Source organism: Lolium rigidum, chromosome 4 (assembly GCF_022539505.1).
Source record: "Lolium rigidum isolate FL_2022 chromosome 4, APGP_CSIRO_Lrig_0.1, whole genome shotgun sequence".
In the NCBI taxonomy this organism is placed as follows: domain Eukaryota; kingdom Viridiplantae; phylum Streptophyta; class Magnoliopsida; order Poales; family Poaceae; genus Lolium; species Lolium rigidum.
Window position 1 is genome coordinate 29,038,792 of NC_061511.1, and position 16,196 is coordinate 29,054,987.

General features: G+C 45.6%; 2 protein-coding genes across 5 annotated transcripts in view; one reads left to right on the forward strand and one right to left on the reverse strand.

Annotated features, from left to right (window-relative positions):
* LOC124707948 (F-box protein At5g07610-like) overlaps positions 1-11,876 on the reverse strand; it is a 39,146-nt gene extending 27,270 nt beyond the window's left edge. Inside the window, exons 1-3 of one of the 4 annotated variants that reach the window (XM_047239635.1) lie at positions 11,785-11,876; positions 11,598-11,697; positions 9,618-10,992 (exon numbers count right to left, since the gene is read on the reverse strand). In XM_047239635.1, the coding sequence (XP_047095591.1) occupies positions 9,791-10,969 (1,179 nt within the window). In that variant the 5' untranslated portion in view covers positions 10,970-10,992; positions 11,598-11,697; positions 11,785-11,876 and the 3' untranslated portion in view covers positions 9,618-9,790. The other 3 variants (XM_047239634.1, XM_047239636.1, XM_047239631.1) reach the window with 3 other exon arrangements.
* On the forward strand, positions 7,315-8,223 carry LOC124707950 (50S ribosomal protein L10, chloroplastic-like). The gene has a single exon (XM_047239637.1). The coding sequence runs from the start codon at positions 7,315-7,317 to the stop codon at positions 7,891-7,893; it is 579 nt and encodes a 192-aa protein (XP_047095593.1). The 3' UTR covers positions 7,894-8,223.
* Positions 11,877-16,196: the final 4,320 nt, after the last annotated feature.

The window sequence follows — 16,196 nt, forward strand, 5'->3', positions numbered from 1 at the left end:
TACACAGAAGCAATCAAGTGGTGCAATTATTATTTTTCCACGGCTAGATGACTAATGCCCATAAAAAAAATCTAGTCTACTCATGGCAATTTAGAAATCAAACAACATGCATCAAATTTTAGTTTACTTGAAAGAAAACATTTCTACAGATGACTAGTTGCCATATTACGATCTACCCATTTTTTTTCCCGCGTCCTAAAACCTAGAGCTCTGATACCACTTTAACTGTCACGCCCCGAGACCGGGCCTGGACGAGACAGCCGCCGCGCGCCTATAAACCGAGAGGCTTATACTCGCGCAAGGCTAAAATTGCAGGCGATAACCAGCACAGTGGATCACGAGAAGCTCAACTACACATCTTTACAGATTTCTTTACAATTACATCAGAATTACAACTAGGTTCTCTAATCGCCTCCCACCCGCTGGTCCAGCCTAATCTCCGATCGACGAACTTTTCTGCTGCGCAACTCTGATAAAAATATTGGAAAGCTGGGGTGAGTACGATAAATCATACTCAGCAAACCGATTATACACAATCATATAAATTGTAAGACACAAATGCTTTTCTGAAAACAAAAGTTGATTAAAATATTAGGCATATTAAAAACGCATGGTGCCACACATGAAAGTAAGTTTCCCTACCCGGGAATCACAGGGGTGAAATTCACACTTTTACACTCTGCAGAGGGGTACTCCGACATCGACGAGTCTTGACTAGGTTGCGCTAGTCAAGCAGTGTTCTTATACCCGCTAAGACCCGGACACTCGACCTACCGATGTCGGTCGCTCCTACGGATCCATCACCGACACGTTCCCGAACAGAGGCCGTCCCCGGCGGAGAACACGGACAGTCCCACACCCGAACTGTGACCGGTACAATATGTTTACCTTCGTAGCACCAAGTTTGCTCTTATAAAAACATGTATCTCTCATGTTGATCACTTTCTATCGATATTCGCGCTAATGCCCGATTCGTACCGGTGGCTCCAGCGGATCCATCACCGTGTACCGACACCGGCGGATTAGCCTACCATCTACCAGCTAATGTATCATGTATTTAACAGCACTACATATTCTACAAAAATACATGAAAGGGTATAAAGCAGCTTGCCTTGATTAAAAATAGCAGATCGATAATATAATCTTCAACGAAAACCGGCAAACATAAGCGCGGATGGCAGTATAAATAGTGCTGTCCTTCCTCTAAGGATCGGCTCTACTCGAGACTTTGCAGCATCTCCTTCTATTCAGCTCCTCCACGATACATGTATTCACTACTATCTCATACTGATCTTAGCTCTAACTCTCACTAATATCTCTAGCTCTCTATCTCTCAATCTTCCCAGCTTCGCTCTCTACTCTCTGGCTTGCTCTATCTTTCTCTCACGGTCTAACTAATCTAGCTATGGTGTATGTGCTTACGGTGTAGCAGGGCAGCTATTTATAGGACTCAAGCACCGCCTGAATGCTTAAATATCAAGCCGCACGGCTTGCCGCTTGCCGCTTCGCTGGCTAAAGAATTGGTTGCCGACGTCCAGGGAATGAGCAAAGCTAACTAGTACTTCATCATGGCCATCATGCAGCCACTCCACGTAGATAGTTTGCTGACTCAACCATTCTACTTTGCTAACACTTCCCAACTACCTCTAGGAAGAAGCCACGTTGCACTTTCATAACTAAATATCTGGTACTAGATGCATGTATGGCTGAATATTAACTACTCGATGGCTCCAACAAGACATGTGCTACCTATTTGTTTGGCTAAACTTGTATTACATGTATATATCAAACTTGATCATAACCTGTTAAAGCATGGAAATTAGGGAAAATAAACAGAATTCAGGCCCAATTATTATTTAACACAAACTAATAATAACTCTGAAAAATCAGGGTTATTACAGGATGCATGCAATACGAGTCTACATGTGTGCCAAGGAGTTGCAATGAACATGTAATTATAATCATGAAATACCACTCCGAACGAGGAAGATCTAGGGAAGCTAGGGTGTCTAATGGCGTCAGATAGCTTTTGGTTTTGATGGCTCCTACTTTTCATTGCCGCGAACCTCCCGCCTCCACTAGGATTTATCCCGGGGTAAAATACCTACTTCCACCACATTCACTGGCCAAAATGCAATAAATGGGAACTAGGATTTCATTTGCTTTTAATCACGTTCACATGCATGCAACCGGTGGAATCAATCTATCGATCGCATTTCCGGAGTGCATGGGCACGTGCACACACGGTAGAGATCTCTGAAAAGTGGCAGCCTTTATTACTCCCGGCGACGGTGACGCTCCGGGATGTGTGGGCCCGCTCTTCTTCGGCCGGTCCGAGGCCATGCCCGTGGGCACTATGTGGGTGCCCCTCCTGCACCACGTCGGCCTCACGGGGATCAGCGGCGGCGGCGAGAGGCTCCCGCTTCAGTCCAACCTCTTCGACCTTGGTGAGGACGGCGGCAGCGACATGGTATGGACATCGGCACGGCCTTGATGCGACCGACTTCCGACGCCTACGGGCTACGGCGTGCTGCAATTCAGCTATGATAACAACAACTCAACGAGAGATTGCACTCTGAAGGAGTGGATGTCAGACTGCATCACAGATCCTTATAATGATATGCCTACTAACACAGCTTCATGCATCTCATGAAGCGACATATGTCGTCTGCATATTATACGAGGATGTGATCCGTCCTCCCGCTGTCGCCAGCTTCTGTTATTATACGAGGATGTAGAGAACAAGGCTGGGAGGCCGATGGAGCTATTAGTGTACGGCTAACTGCGGGTTGATGGTGTAAACGCTGGTGGACGTCAGTGATCAGCTACCATAATGCTCTGATTACACTAGGATGACCACTCGCAACCATTCCGTTGAAGTTGTTGATCAAGAAATTTAGCCTGCATGTACAGGCCACCGACATCACGCTCATGGACCTTGTTGTTGTCCTGCTTCAGAACATCGTCGGATGGCCTCCTCAACCACGCCTTGCCTACTAGTGATCGAGGATCCAGTAGAAGGCCTTCGACAACCCGTCGTTGTTGTGTACACCGATGAGGTGCGCAGTATTCAATTAGATGAGGGGTGCTGACAAACCGCCGAGGCGCCAGGGATATTTTATTTCATTTAATACTTATATTTATTTTTTAATTAGTTTTACTTTTTGTTGACTATTTATTAATGTTACTTAAGACAATGTGTATATACCCATACTTTTTGCAATACAACAAGTACTCTTCATCTTCATCCCCCCACATATATCAGGGTTTCGGAGCAATCCGCGCTTCGGAGAATCTGCTAACTGTTATCGTCCGAATGTGAAGAAGGTCACACTGGGGATGATATCTACATGTTTTATGCACACTTTCCCTTATAAAATGGCCGAAATCCTTCTCAATTGGCGAGGTGGGACTAAAGGTTTAGCCAACCAGTCCGGCCACCTTCTCTTAGACTTATTTTTTGCCAATCTGGCCCAGCCAAACACAAGGCCCACATAGTCCAAGACTTATTTCGCCCCCCGCACCGAAAGGGAAGGTGCAGTTTTGGAGGGAGCGCTGCGAAGTTGGAGTTGGGTATTGGATTTTAGATGCGAAAGCTGGTGTGGTTTTGTGCGGCTTTCATGTGTATGTAAGTGGTTTGTGAGCCAAAACACAAAGGTGTAATAAGAGAGTCCAAGAGAAGAGACGAGAAGAAGTGGTGCAAAAACCCAGCCCATGCGAGCTTACACGGACGGTAGCAAGTCCAGTCAAACCCAGCCCATGCGGCAAAGGAGAAAAAAAAGGAAGGAAGGAAGGCCCCAAGCGAGATGCGGATGCGGAGCGAGCGAAGAGACTCGACTCGTGAGTCGTGAATCGTGATGCGGGTGCACGCAACGCAACCTCCTCCGCGATGTCCGCCAATTAATTAATCCCGAATTCTTCCGAGCGGGTGCGTGCCAGATGAACGTCCTGAGCATACACGCTATACGACAAAACGAGCTGAACCAGCGAGGGAAGTATCTCTCGTTGGACGAGTCGAGCACGCGCGTAGCAGCAAACCTCTCTCCGTGTCCCTTCGGCAACCTTCTGCCACGGATGCTCGCCGACGCCGCCTAATTAACCATCCATCTTCCCCCACCGGCGCATGTCTCCCGCCGCCGCCAAACCCTCCACCGTTCTCCTCCGGCGCTGCTTCTCCCCCGGTCTCCTTCGATTTTTGGTGCTCCCGCGTCGTCATGCTGCTCCGGCGAGCGGCGACATCGCACTTCGCCACCGTTTATCGCCAGTTTCAGGCTCGCCTCACCACCCCCGACTCCCTTCGCCGGCGGACCACCCAAGCGTGCTGCACTCGGTCCATGCGCCGGCAGGGAACACTGCAGCATGCCCCGCGCCAGCTCCCCAACACACCACGCGGTTCCCTTCACCGGCGGACCAGCGCCTTGGCTGCCTGCGCCGGCTGACCAACTCAGCGCGCCACCTGCACCTACCCCGACCTCTCGCTCCAACAGAATCCCCTCTATGTACATTCTTTGAATCGCGCCGCCGGCCTCTCGCTTCAAGGGATGCAGGCTGGTTGACTGAATTTTGCCGATGAGTTTCACTCCTGAAGCAGTGAAGCAGTGAAGCTACAGAATCCCTGTTCAGTTTATGCATCGCTTCAGTTTGTTGTGTATTATGTCTTTGTTGGTTCCTGGCTTAGATACGAGACTAGATCTCGCGAGATCCAGGCTGTAGCTTACTGCTCCATAGTGGGCAAGCTCCAAAGCAGAACGTAAATTTTATGCCTAGCCCAATGCAGAAAATGGAATTTTAGTGCCTCATAAGTCATAACGTAATTTTGGTGCTCGAAAAATCAATTGCTAGCTAGATATTTTTGATGCCGGACAACACAACTTTGGTGCTCAAAAGCGCAATTTTGATGTCGAAAAGAGCAAATTTATTGTGTGATGCCGCAACTTTAATATCAAACGGCGCAACTTTGGTGCCTAAAAGAGCAAATTTGGTGTTAGAGGGTGCAAGTTTGATATCTGACGGCGCAACTTTAGTGCTTGAAGACGCAACTTTACTGCGTAAAAGAGCAAGTTTGATGTCCGACGGCCCAACTTTGGTGTCCGGTGGTACAAAGTTGTCTACCGATGTTATCAAGTTACTTACCAGATGATGACTTGGCCAAGGATGACACTCAAGAGTTATTGATGAAAAAAATGAGATAATCAAGAAATTACTATGTGTTGAGATAATCAATTGTCTGAAATTTGCTTCCTTGGGATCAAAGTTGCTTCGTCTTGCACCAAAGTTACTTTTTCATTGCCAAATTTACTTCATGGAAATCAAAGTCGTTTCTTGGGGCACCAAAGTTGTTTCTTCCTTCCGAACGTTGCTAAATTGCTTTTAGTTATTCTAAAGTTATCTACTGTTGTTATGAAATTTCCTATATTTTGTTGCGAAGTTGTTTCCGCTGTTTTGAATCTAGTTTATTCTTCGCGCATCAAAGTTGCTTCTTGGTGGAGCAAATTTTGTGCCGGTGGAGCAATTTTGGTGCCAATAGAGCAACTATGGTGCGCAACATTGCAACTTTGGTGCCCGACGGTGCAGTTCTTGTGCACAACTTTGTAGCCGACAAATCATGGGCACGGACCAATATTTTTTTTTCCTCTTGTCCTCTGTCCTTATTTTGTTCTCCCGTCCCTTTCTTTCCTAACAAGTAATCCATACCAGAAAAAATGAGGAATAGATCTGGCCAACCTCTCCACTATGCCCCTTGCGTAACTCGCGCCAAAGAATTTTGGTGTCAGACGATGTAATTTTTGAACTATGCAGAGCAACTTTGGCACCCGACAAAGCAATTTTGGTGTCCGACGACGCAACTTTGGTACATGACGGCCCAATTTTGGTGTCCATCGAAGCAACTTTAGTGCCCTACGAATCAATTTTGATGCTCAGCTGAGCAACTATGGTTCATGACAAAGTAACTTTTGTGCCAACACAGAACCTGGTGCGCGATAAAGCAACTTTGATGTCCAATGGTGCAATTCTCACACCCGAGTATTTTTCCTTTTTTCTCTGGCTTTGTTTCTTCTGATGCCTCTTTCTTCGCCAACGAGCAATCCCTACACATCTCCTTATGTGCCTTGCGCCAAAGAATTTTGGTGCCTCGCGCCAAAGCGATGACCGCGCGTTTGAGGGGCATGGAGGCAGCCACAGTAAACCAAACCTTCTAAATCGGATCATGGACGAGGCCGATGACCTGTAGTTACATGTGTAGTTGTTTTCGATGAACTACCAGTCGTTAGTGTTATTAGGTTGTTTCAGTCGTTGTGAAGTTGCTTTTAATCAATGTGAAGTGCCTATCGCTAGTTGTAAAGTTGCACCCCTATTGTGAATGTGTTTTCAATGCACGAACAACAACTTTGGGTCCGACAAAATAACTTTAAAACTCGACGGAGCAACTTTAGAACTCGACGGAGCAACTTTGAAACCTGATAATAGTTGCATTGTCGGCATTTTTATGCAAACAACGGGCGTCTTGCATTTTTAAGCAACTATTGTGGGATTTTTAGCAACAAACTGACACTGACGCTGTCAAGTTGCGCACATATGCAGTCAAATTGCATATTATGCTCGTTAAGTTGCATGTGGATCCTCTGCCGCTGATGGTAGCCGTGGCAGCCCCGTGGATCTCTCTCCCCCAATTCCCCATCACGAGACGCGCGCCGTTCCGCACCTTGTGCTGCTACTTCAGCTGCTACCCTCGAGGCTGCTGCTCCCGGTCGAGGCCCGGTGTGACTTCACGCCGTGGGGGACCTCGAGTCCAGAGATCGAGCTGGTGAAGACGCCGGCGGCTGCGCGCGCCAGGTATGGTGGAAACTCCCCGCGCGAGGAGGAGAAAGCGAACGCAGCGCGCACGAGGTGGACGGCTACGCCTTCCAGGAGGAGCATGGGAGGGCGGCTCGCTCACGGCGTGGCTTGCCCGCAGCGCAGAGGGTCGGGAGGACGTCGGGGCATGCCATGATGCGGCGGTGAGGTGTGGGCTATCTTTGAGAATCGGGGGAATCCTTTTCTTCCTTTTACGGGGGGTGCGCCCGCCAGAGACTACCAACGAGCGGCCGTGCGCCCGCTAGACCTGCCCTTAATTAATTCTCACGCGCACGGCCGGAGAGGATACGAATGCAGGCGCCGAGATTGATCGACACACATTGCAGGGATTCGTCTCATTCAAGCTCAGCAAACCCCCCCATTACTTGCACATTCTCCAGTACAAGCCTCTCGACGTCACACGCAGCCCGCATCACCCCAGCAGAACCCTCGCCGCCGCCGCCGCCGTCCTCGCCGACGATGACCTCCATCCGGAGCGCGGGGGGCGCGCTGCCGCCGATCCGGCTGGCGGTAGAGCGCGCGCGCCAGGAGGTGCTCCGGCGCGAGCTGGACGGGTGCCAGCTCCTGGCGGGCATCTGGTGCCACGGCTTCACGGTGGCGCAGCTCCGGAGCATCCGCGCGTCGCTGCCGCCCACGGCGCGGCTGGTGGTGGCCAAGAACTCCGACCTCGCGGCGGCGGTGGAGGGCACGCGGTGGGCGTCGCTCCGCCCCGTCGCCCGCGGCATGAACGCCTGGCTCTTCGTGCGCTCCGACGAGATCCCGCCCGCGCTCCGCCCCTACCGCGACTTCCAGAAGGAGTGCAAGCTCCAGCTCAACGACTTCACCGGCGCCGTCTACGAGGGCCGCCTCTACGGCCCCGACGACTTCGCCAAGCTCGAGGCCATGCCCACCAGGGTCCAGTCCTACCAGTACCTCCTCGGCTGCCTCCAGATGCCTGCCGTCTCCGTCCTCGCCGCCCTCAGGGCACGCCAGGAGGCCATGGCGAACCCGCCTGCCGAGGACGCCGCGCCCGCCGCCTCGGAGCCGCAGGAGAAGTGATCAAAGGTTTCTCTGTTACAACACTTGCAGCTTAAGAGCAGCTCCCTTCTTTCTTTCTTTTTTGCAGATTTTGAATCCAACAATGTAGTGGACAACACCTAGAAATTCATCATAAAGGATCCGATGTATCATCTGTTCATGACCTGACATTGGAATGTGAAGAAATGTCTTGCTCAAATGCCAATGATGACGATTCAGACTTTAGTTTGTACCAGCATTGTATTGCTAAATTTTTTCCATCTTCTTCACTTGTGTGATTATGAACTAGAGCGATTCTGCGAGGACGTGTTGTGGTGTGTACTGATCCGTCGACATCACAGTTTTCTTTGTGGTTCAGTTACAATTTCAGTCAGAAATAAGCTCTTTGTTTCTTAGGTGTATGCGGCAGTTTTGTTGCAAGTTTGGGGGCTTCATTAAATCATGGTGACGCGTTGCTATGATCTATCATGACCAACTGACTGATTTTTCCTGATGAACTCATGCACTCTGAAGGCATTTGGTTTCAGGTGCAAATGGGCGACCCAAATTCTTGAAATTCTTCCAGAATCCGGATTCAGTGTCATCTGCAGTTCTTTGCTCCATCACTGTCACTAGCGCTGGTCGACGCTCTACTCATTTTGCTTGATTTTTGTACTAGTATTGGATCGTTCATAAACTGGAGACAGATTAGCTAGGACTGTTGTTGATGCTGTGTTCATTCATTGTGTGTCGGAACTATTGGCGTTTACAACAATCTCAAATGATATCCAGATACTTGAAAGGTGACTTAAGAACAGGATATCATACGTTCAGAACCTTCCTGGACCAAAGACGCCACAGGTCTCCGCTCCTCTTACAACATTGTAGAGTACCTCTCAAGTTAGCAGCGAATTATGTAGCAGCCGCGAGATCAAAGGGAAGGTGGAATTCGAAGGAATGGATGGGAAACCACCCCACCCCCCAAAATAAACTGAACGTGGATGCAGGCTATGACGAGAATAGTAGGACTGGAGCTATCCTCAGAGACTCAAAGGGTTTCTTCATTGCAACAAGTATTCAACCATGGATTCAAGTATTCAACCATAAATGGTACTGAATGATGAAACACAGCTCATCGATCTGAATAACCCACGACATGGATTCAAGTATTCAACCATACGGGGCTCAGCCAAGAACTGATGGAATCTTGGTTTTGGTACAGCACCGGCTAAAGCAACAACTTGGGAAATTAAATTTCAGAGAGCTATGAACTAATGGAATCTTGGCTCAGCTATCATGCCTAACACCCTCACCATACCCTGGTTCGACGCTCTCGCATTGCCTGCTAGAGGTTTTCTTTACCTTTGTGTAGGTCCAGCCATCAAGGTGTAAAGAAGAAGAAAACCACAAAAACATAGCCGATGAGTAATGCTAATTCAAGTACACTCTTATGTTTACAACTTCCTGTGATACAAAATCACATTCGTAAGAAAATATGTCTGAAAACTAACCTGGTGTCATCAATTTCATCTCACTTAGACCCACATTAACAAAGCAATTGTTCTTAACAACATAAACTACGCCTTATAATTTAAAGGTAGGGAGTGACAATATATGTTCTATCTTATTATCTTATATGCACAATCAGTAAACAAGTACTTACGAAAAGCCACCAGACAACAGACGTGTAAGACATGTAATTTTGTAATAAGCTTATAACATAGTACTAACAAACTGGCAACATTGTATGTTAGGACAGGATCACAGGATCACAACAAAATATAAAGGCAAGGTTCTTGGACTGGTCACACAGATAACACAAACTAACATAATACACAAGGTTACATCGACTAACATAATACTATATATATACAAGGTGGTTCAGAATCTAAAACAGAGGAACAGTCCTACAGGCATACAGAAAGGAAGATGGCATTCACTACACTGAAGATTCTTGATCTGGAAGCTTTGAGTAGCACGGTACATAGACATAGTATTGACACCGCTCAAAGCCATCCCGTATCTGCTTGAGTATACCGGTGCAGATGTTGTAAGAAAGAAGCTTATCCGTCCTCTGGTCGGAGAGGAAAACAAGGTCTTTCTCCAAGTCGAGAGCAACAATACAATAATCACAGTTCCAAAACCATTGATGGTTGCCACCATCGCCACCATTATCATAGTGAACAAAGTCGTCCCTTCCAAATGCATCAGTCATACTAAGGTGGCACTTCAGAATCCAAGCCCGTAAACCATGAGCATATTCATCCAGAGTCCAAACTACAATCGAGTGACCATCCACATCTGGCAATGCATAGTGCAAGTTCCCTGAAGATTTGTCAAAGCAACCATGGGTGAAAGTACCCACATAAGAAGAGTCAGATGGCATATCAATAATCCAATGATAGGGCAGTGTGCCATCACTCATTTCCTCCAAGCCTTCAAACACCACAACTTCTTGTCCAGTAGTCTCCGCATACAACATCCCATGAAGAAACAAGTGAGGCCTACGGGAAACAATTATATCAGAATCCCATTTATCATCCACAAGCCATGAGGAGCTTTCAGACTGGAATATCTCAAGTTTGCTGGTACCAATTATCGAACCGCGGTGACGCTGCAGATGAAAATTGAAGATGTAGAACTGCGGTGACCATGATGGATCAAACGCCAAAACAGTTACATAACGAGGGTCGTCTGTCTCAGGATGAGTATCAGGAATCATCCTCCATTGTCGAGTTGCTGGGTTGCACACAACGAAGCGGCAAATGCTTGCAGTAGTATAGTTGCTCCTATACTTACAAAGGACTAGACCATTGCAGCAGTCGACGATTTCTAGATGCTCATAGTGTGGTGCGTCAGCAAGAATGCCATCGATTTCTTCATCATCTTGGGACAGGCTAACAAGTGGGATAGCAGACTTATTGCGACCTTGGTACAAAAGGCCAGTGGTTACTTTTGTGGGCAGCTTCTTGTGGTAGTGTGGATCAGAGGACAAGGCAGACCATGCCTTATATGCACATTTGCATCGGCAATAGTCCTTGTACGTCAGGCGGGAGAGGATATCGACAACTAGATCATCTGTTAGCTTAGCAGCAGTAACTTCCTTGCAACGGCCCATGTCTTTATGTTAGCTAGCTGTCACTGAAAGGAAAATCTAACACTTGTCAGAATAAATAATAATTTTGAATGCTTACAAAAGACAAACACAATAGTTGTTGATGGATGGAATTCGTTTCATTTGAAGCAATGCATCATGTACACAAATTTATTTATGTTTGATAGTAATAAATCAACTTATTACCCCCCACACAGAGACAAACATCACTTTCTATCATTCATATTCCTTGGATTTACATATCTCTTTTGACATTTGCCGGTTTTTTAGGGGAACAAAGTGCCGCTGACTAACTTTTACCAACACATATCAGGGGAACAAAGCATTTCTGATTTTTTTAGAGAATGAATCCATCTGCAGTTTCATCAAGAATAAATTATTGGGATACAATACTCATAAGATACTGAATTATTTTCATCAAGAGGTAGAGGTCTAGAGGATATTGACAAACATGCAAATTATCTTTCGGGGTGCAGATCAAATTTCGTGCTCTCATAAATCCATCTTGAGCCTTAGTCACCCTCCAGAACGAGAATGATAAACATGACTACTACCATAGTGAATTAATAAAGCAACCCATGAAAATTAAGCTCGGACAAAAGACAGGGCACTCGCCACAGATCAGACATACAAGCGGGGACGCGGCGAGAGAAATGGAGTCAACGTCTCATGGAGGAAGCGGCGTCTGATTGGCAGGAAAGGTAAGAGTGGGGGAGGAAGTAAGCTCAGATCTGGAAAATGAAATGGCAAGGGCAGTTGAAGAACACGAGGGAGAACAATACAGGCTGAGGGGAGTAGGAAGAGGACCAGGGACTCACAGTGCAGCTTGCTTCCGGTCGCCGGCGAAGGTGATGTTTCAAAGACTCCCGCCGGCGAAGCACCAGAGGTCTGAGAGAGAGAAATAGACATATGTGTGTGAGGCGCTAGGGTTTCCGTTACGAGCGACCGTGTCCTCTTCTTGCCTACTAGAAAAATCTGTTCATTCTCAAATTTTACTTTTCATCCAATTTTGTTTATTTGATCGGAAATTAGAAAAATTGTCCATGCATTGATATGGCTTACGTGCTATAATTTATCTAATTTCTGTCAACTTTATTTACATTGACGCAGCGACCATCACTAAGAAAATATTAATAACAACCGGTTAGCTGAGAACTAAGTTAGAACCCGTTAGATTGCATCGTGATTCGTGCATACGAGAATTACACATGGATGTGTAATAACACATGCATATCTTTTTGCCCCAGTTACACGTGAATTACACATGAAACCAGGTTGATCGGGAATTAAGCTAATTCTGAGACGACCGGCTAGACCACCTCAAATAGTTCCCTTTTACCGCTAAAGGTCGAATTCGCGATAAAGAGCTTTTGAATATAAAAACTTAAACACAACCCATTTTTTCCAAAATCGATCGGCCCGCATATCCCTAATCTCGCTTAGCCCTTTTTTCATTCCCTTGTCCAACGTCACAAGTGAAGGTTTACTCTCCTTGGAGCATTCCAACGGAAATGGTAGATTTAACTCTCTAATGAGTATGCCAACTTGGAAGCTCTTGGTAAGATTTTCCTCTTTCGATTTGTATTTTATAGTGATATTTTGATTCCGATGTACTTTCTAACTCCCACTCTCCAAATTTCAGATCGAGTTTATACACTTGAATAAAGTTTGTTTTTAACCGAAACATTTAGTTCATTTGAATAAGAAATGAGGCCATATCGTGCTTTCAGAAAGCACTAAAAAAAGGGATCAAGGGAATCTTTCTATTCTTAATAGGTGATCCAATTTCTCTTCACATGCAGCCTATCCACCTCATCAAGCATCTCTAACCAATCATAACTTGCCATGTCATGTCTATCCACCTCAGCAGGCCCACTCCTACCTCACCCTTATTGCCACGTCACTTTTGAAAAGGTTTTGTTCATGCGTTTCGTTTCAGTTCTGTCCCCATCGATTCATGAGTTCAGTTTCAGTTCGGTCCATTTAATTCATTCACGGCACACCAACCAACGTCCAGCCCATTACTTCATCTTCGTTCATGCTCACCCAATGGAACGAGTCAACCAGATGTTCTATAAACTGCCGACCTCATGCCCCTTCAGCTCCTCCACGAACCCTACCATTAAATTGGCAGCACCATCCGGGGAGTCCGTAGAAATATGTGTGGAAGCAGGTGAAGGGACCTGATACGTCTCCAACGTATCGATAATTTCTTATGTTCCATGCTACTTTATTGATGATACCTACATGTTTTATGCACATTATATGTCATATTTATGCATTTTCTGGAACTAACCTATTAACAAGATGCCAAAGAGCCGCTTGTCTGTTTTCTGTCGTTTTTGGTTTCGAAATCCTAGTAAAGAAATATTCTCGAATTGGACGAAACTTTCGCCCGTGGTCCTATTTTTGCACGAAGCTTCCGGAAGACCGAAGACCTAACGAAGTGGGGCCACGAGGCGGCCGGGAGGGAGGCCGGCGCGGCCCGGGCCCCCGGCCGCGCCGACCTGCCCCCGGGCCCCTCGTGTGGCCCCTCGCGTTGACCTTCCGCCTACTTAAAGCTCCCGTCGCGAAACCCCCGATCCGAGAGCCACGATACGGAAAACCTTACGGAGACGCCGCCGCCGCGAATCCCATCTCGGGGATTCAGGAGATCGCCTCCGCACCTCTGCCGGAGAGGGGATTCATCTCCCGGAGGACTCTTCATCGCCATGATCGCCTCCGGAGTGATGAGTGAGTAGTTCACCCCTGGACCATGGGTCCATAGCAGTAGCTAGATGGTCGTCTTCTCCTTGTTGTGCTTCATTGTTGGATCTTGTGAGCTGCCTAACATGACCAAGATCATCTATATGTAATTCTATATGTTGTGTTTGTCGGGATCCGATGGATAGAGAGTACTATGATTATGGTGATTATCAATCTATTGTTCATGTGTTGTTTATGATCTTGCATGCTCTCCGTTATTAGTAGAGGCTCTGGCCAAGTTTTTACTCTTAACTCCAAGAGGGAGTAATTATGCTCGATAGTGGGTTCATGCCTTCATTGATACCGGGACAGGTGATGTAAAGTTCTAAGGTTGTGATGTGCTTCGTTGCCACTAGGGATAAAACATTGATGCTATGTCTAAGGATGTAGTTATTGATTACATTACACACAATACTTAATGCAATTGTCTGTTGCTTTGCAACTTAATACTGGAGGGGGTTCGGACGATAACCTGAAGGTGGACTTTTTAGGCATAGATGCAGTTGGATGGCGGTCTATGTACTTTGTCGTAATGCCCAATTAAATCTCACTATATTTACCATGTCATGTATATGCATTATTATGCCTTTCTCTATTTGTCAATTGCCCGACTGTAATTTGTTCACCCAACATGCTTTTATCTTAAGGGAGAGACACCTCTAGTGAACTGTGGACCCCGGTCCTATTCTTTCCATAGCATACAATCTACTTGTTTTACTCGTTTTCTTTGCAAACATCTTCCACTCGATACGTTTAATCCTTTGTTACAGCAAGCCGGTGAGATTGACAACCTCACTGTTTCGTTGGGGCAAAGTACTTTGGTTGTGTTGTGCAGGTTCCTAGTTGGCGCCGGAATCCCTGGTGTTGCGCCGCATCACATTTCGCGACCATCAACCTTCAACGTGCTTCTTGGCTCCTACTCGGTTCGATTAAACCTTGGTTTCATACTGAGGAAACTTGCTTCTATACGCATCATACCTTCCACTTGGGGTTCCCAACGGACGTGTGCATCTACGCGTATCAAGCTAAATTTACGGCGCCGTTGCCGGGGAGATCAAGACACGCTGCAAGGGGAGTCTCCACTTCTCAATCTCTTTACTTTGTTTTTGTCTTGCTTTATTTTATTTACTACTTTGTTTGCTGCACTAAATCAAAATACAAAAAAATTAGTTGTTAGTTTTACTTTATTTGCTATCTTGTTTGCTATATCAAAAACACAAAAAAATTAGTTACTCGCATTTACTTTATCTAGTTTGCTTTATTTACTGTTGCTAAAATGGCCAACCCTGAAAATACTAAGTTGTGTGACTTCACAAATGCAAATAATAATGATTTCCTATGCACACCTATTGCTCCACCTGCTACTACAAGCAGAATTCTTTGAAATTAAACCTGCTTTACTAAATCTAGTCATGAGAGAACAATTTTCTGGTGCTAGTTCTGATGATGCTGCTGCCCATCTCAATAATTTTGTTGAACTTTGTGAAATGCAAAAGTATAAAGATGTAGATGGTGATATTATTAAACTGAAAGTGTTTCCTTTCTCATTAAGAGGGAGAGCTAAAGATTGGTTGCTATCTTTGCCTAAGAATAGTATTGATTCATGGACTAAATGCAAGGATGCTTTTATTAGTAGATATTATCCTCCCTCTAAAATTATTTCTTTGAGAAGTAGCATAATGAATTTTAAACAATTAGATACTGAACATGTTGCTCAAGCATGGGAGAGAATGAAAACTTTGGTAAAGAATTGCCCAACCCATGGATCGACTACTTGGATGATCATCCAAACCTTCTATGCAGGACTAAATTTTTCTTCGCGGAATTTATTGGATTCAGCTGCTGGAGGTACCTTTATGTCCATCACATTGGGGGCGGCTACAAAACTTCTTGATGATATGATGATAAATTACTCCGAATGGCACACGGAAAGAGCTCCACAAGGTAAGAAGGTAAATTCCGTTGAAGAAACCTCTTCCTTGAGTGATAAGATTGATGTGATTATGTCTATGCTTGTGAATGGTAGATCTAATGTTGATCCAAATAATGTTCCTTTAGCTTCATTGGTTGCTCAAGAAGAAAATGTTGATGTGAATTTCATTAAAAATAATAATTTCAACAACAATGCTTATAGGAACAACTCTGGTAATAACTATAGGCCATATCCTTCTACTAATGGTAATGGTTATGGTAATTCTTATGGGAATTCTTACAACAATAATAGAAGTGTACCCTCTGGTCTTGAAGCCATGCTTAAAGAATTTATTAGTACACAAACTGCTTTTAACAAATCTGTTGAGAAAAAGCTTGATAAAATTGATACTATCGCTTCTAGAGTTGATAGGCTTGCCTCTGATGTTAATCTTTTAAAGTTGAAAGTTATGCCTAATAATGATCTTGATAATAAGATCACTACTACAGCAAATGCCATCCAAGTTAGAATTAATGAGAATATAAGATTAATGGCTGAGTTGCGTGCTAGGTG

What these genes read in the sequence shown, in the direction of transcription:
- LOC124707950 (XM_047239637.1), top strand. Translation starts at nt 7,315, where the DNA reads ATGACCTCCATCCGGAGCGCGGGGGGCGCGCTGCCGCCGATCCGGCTG.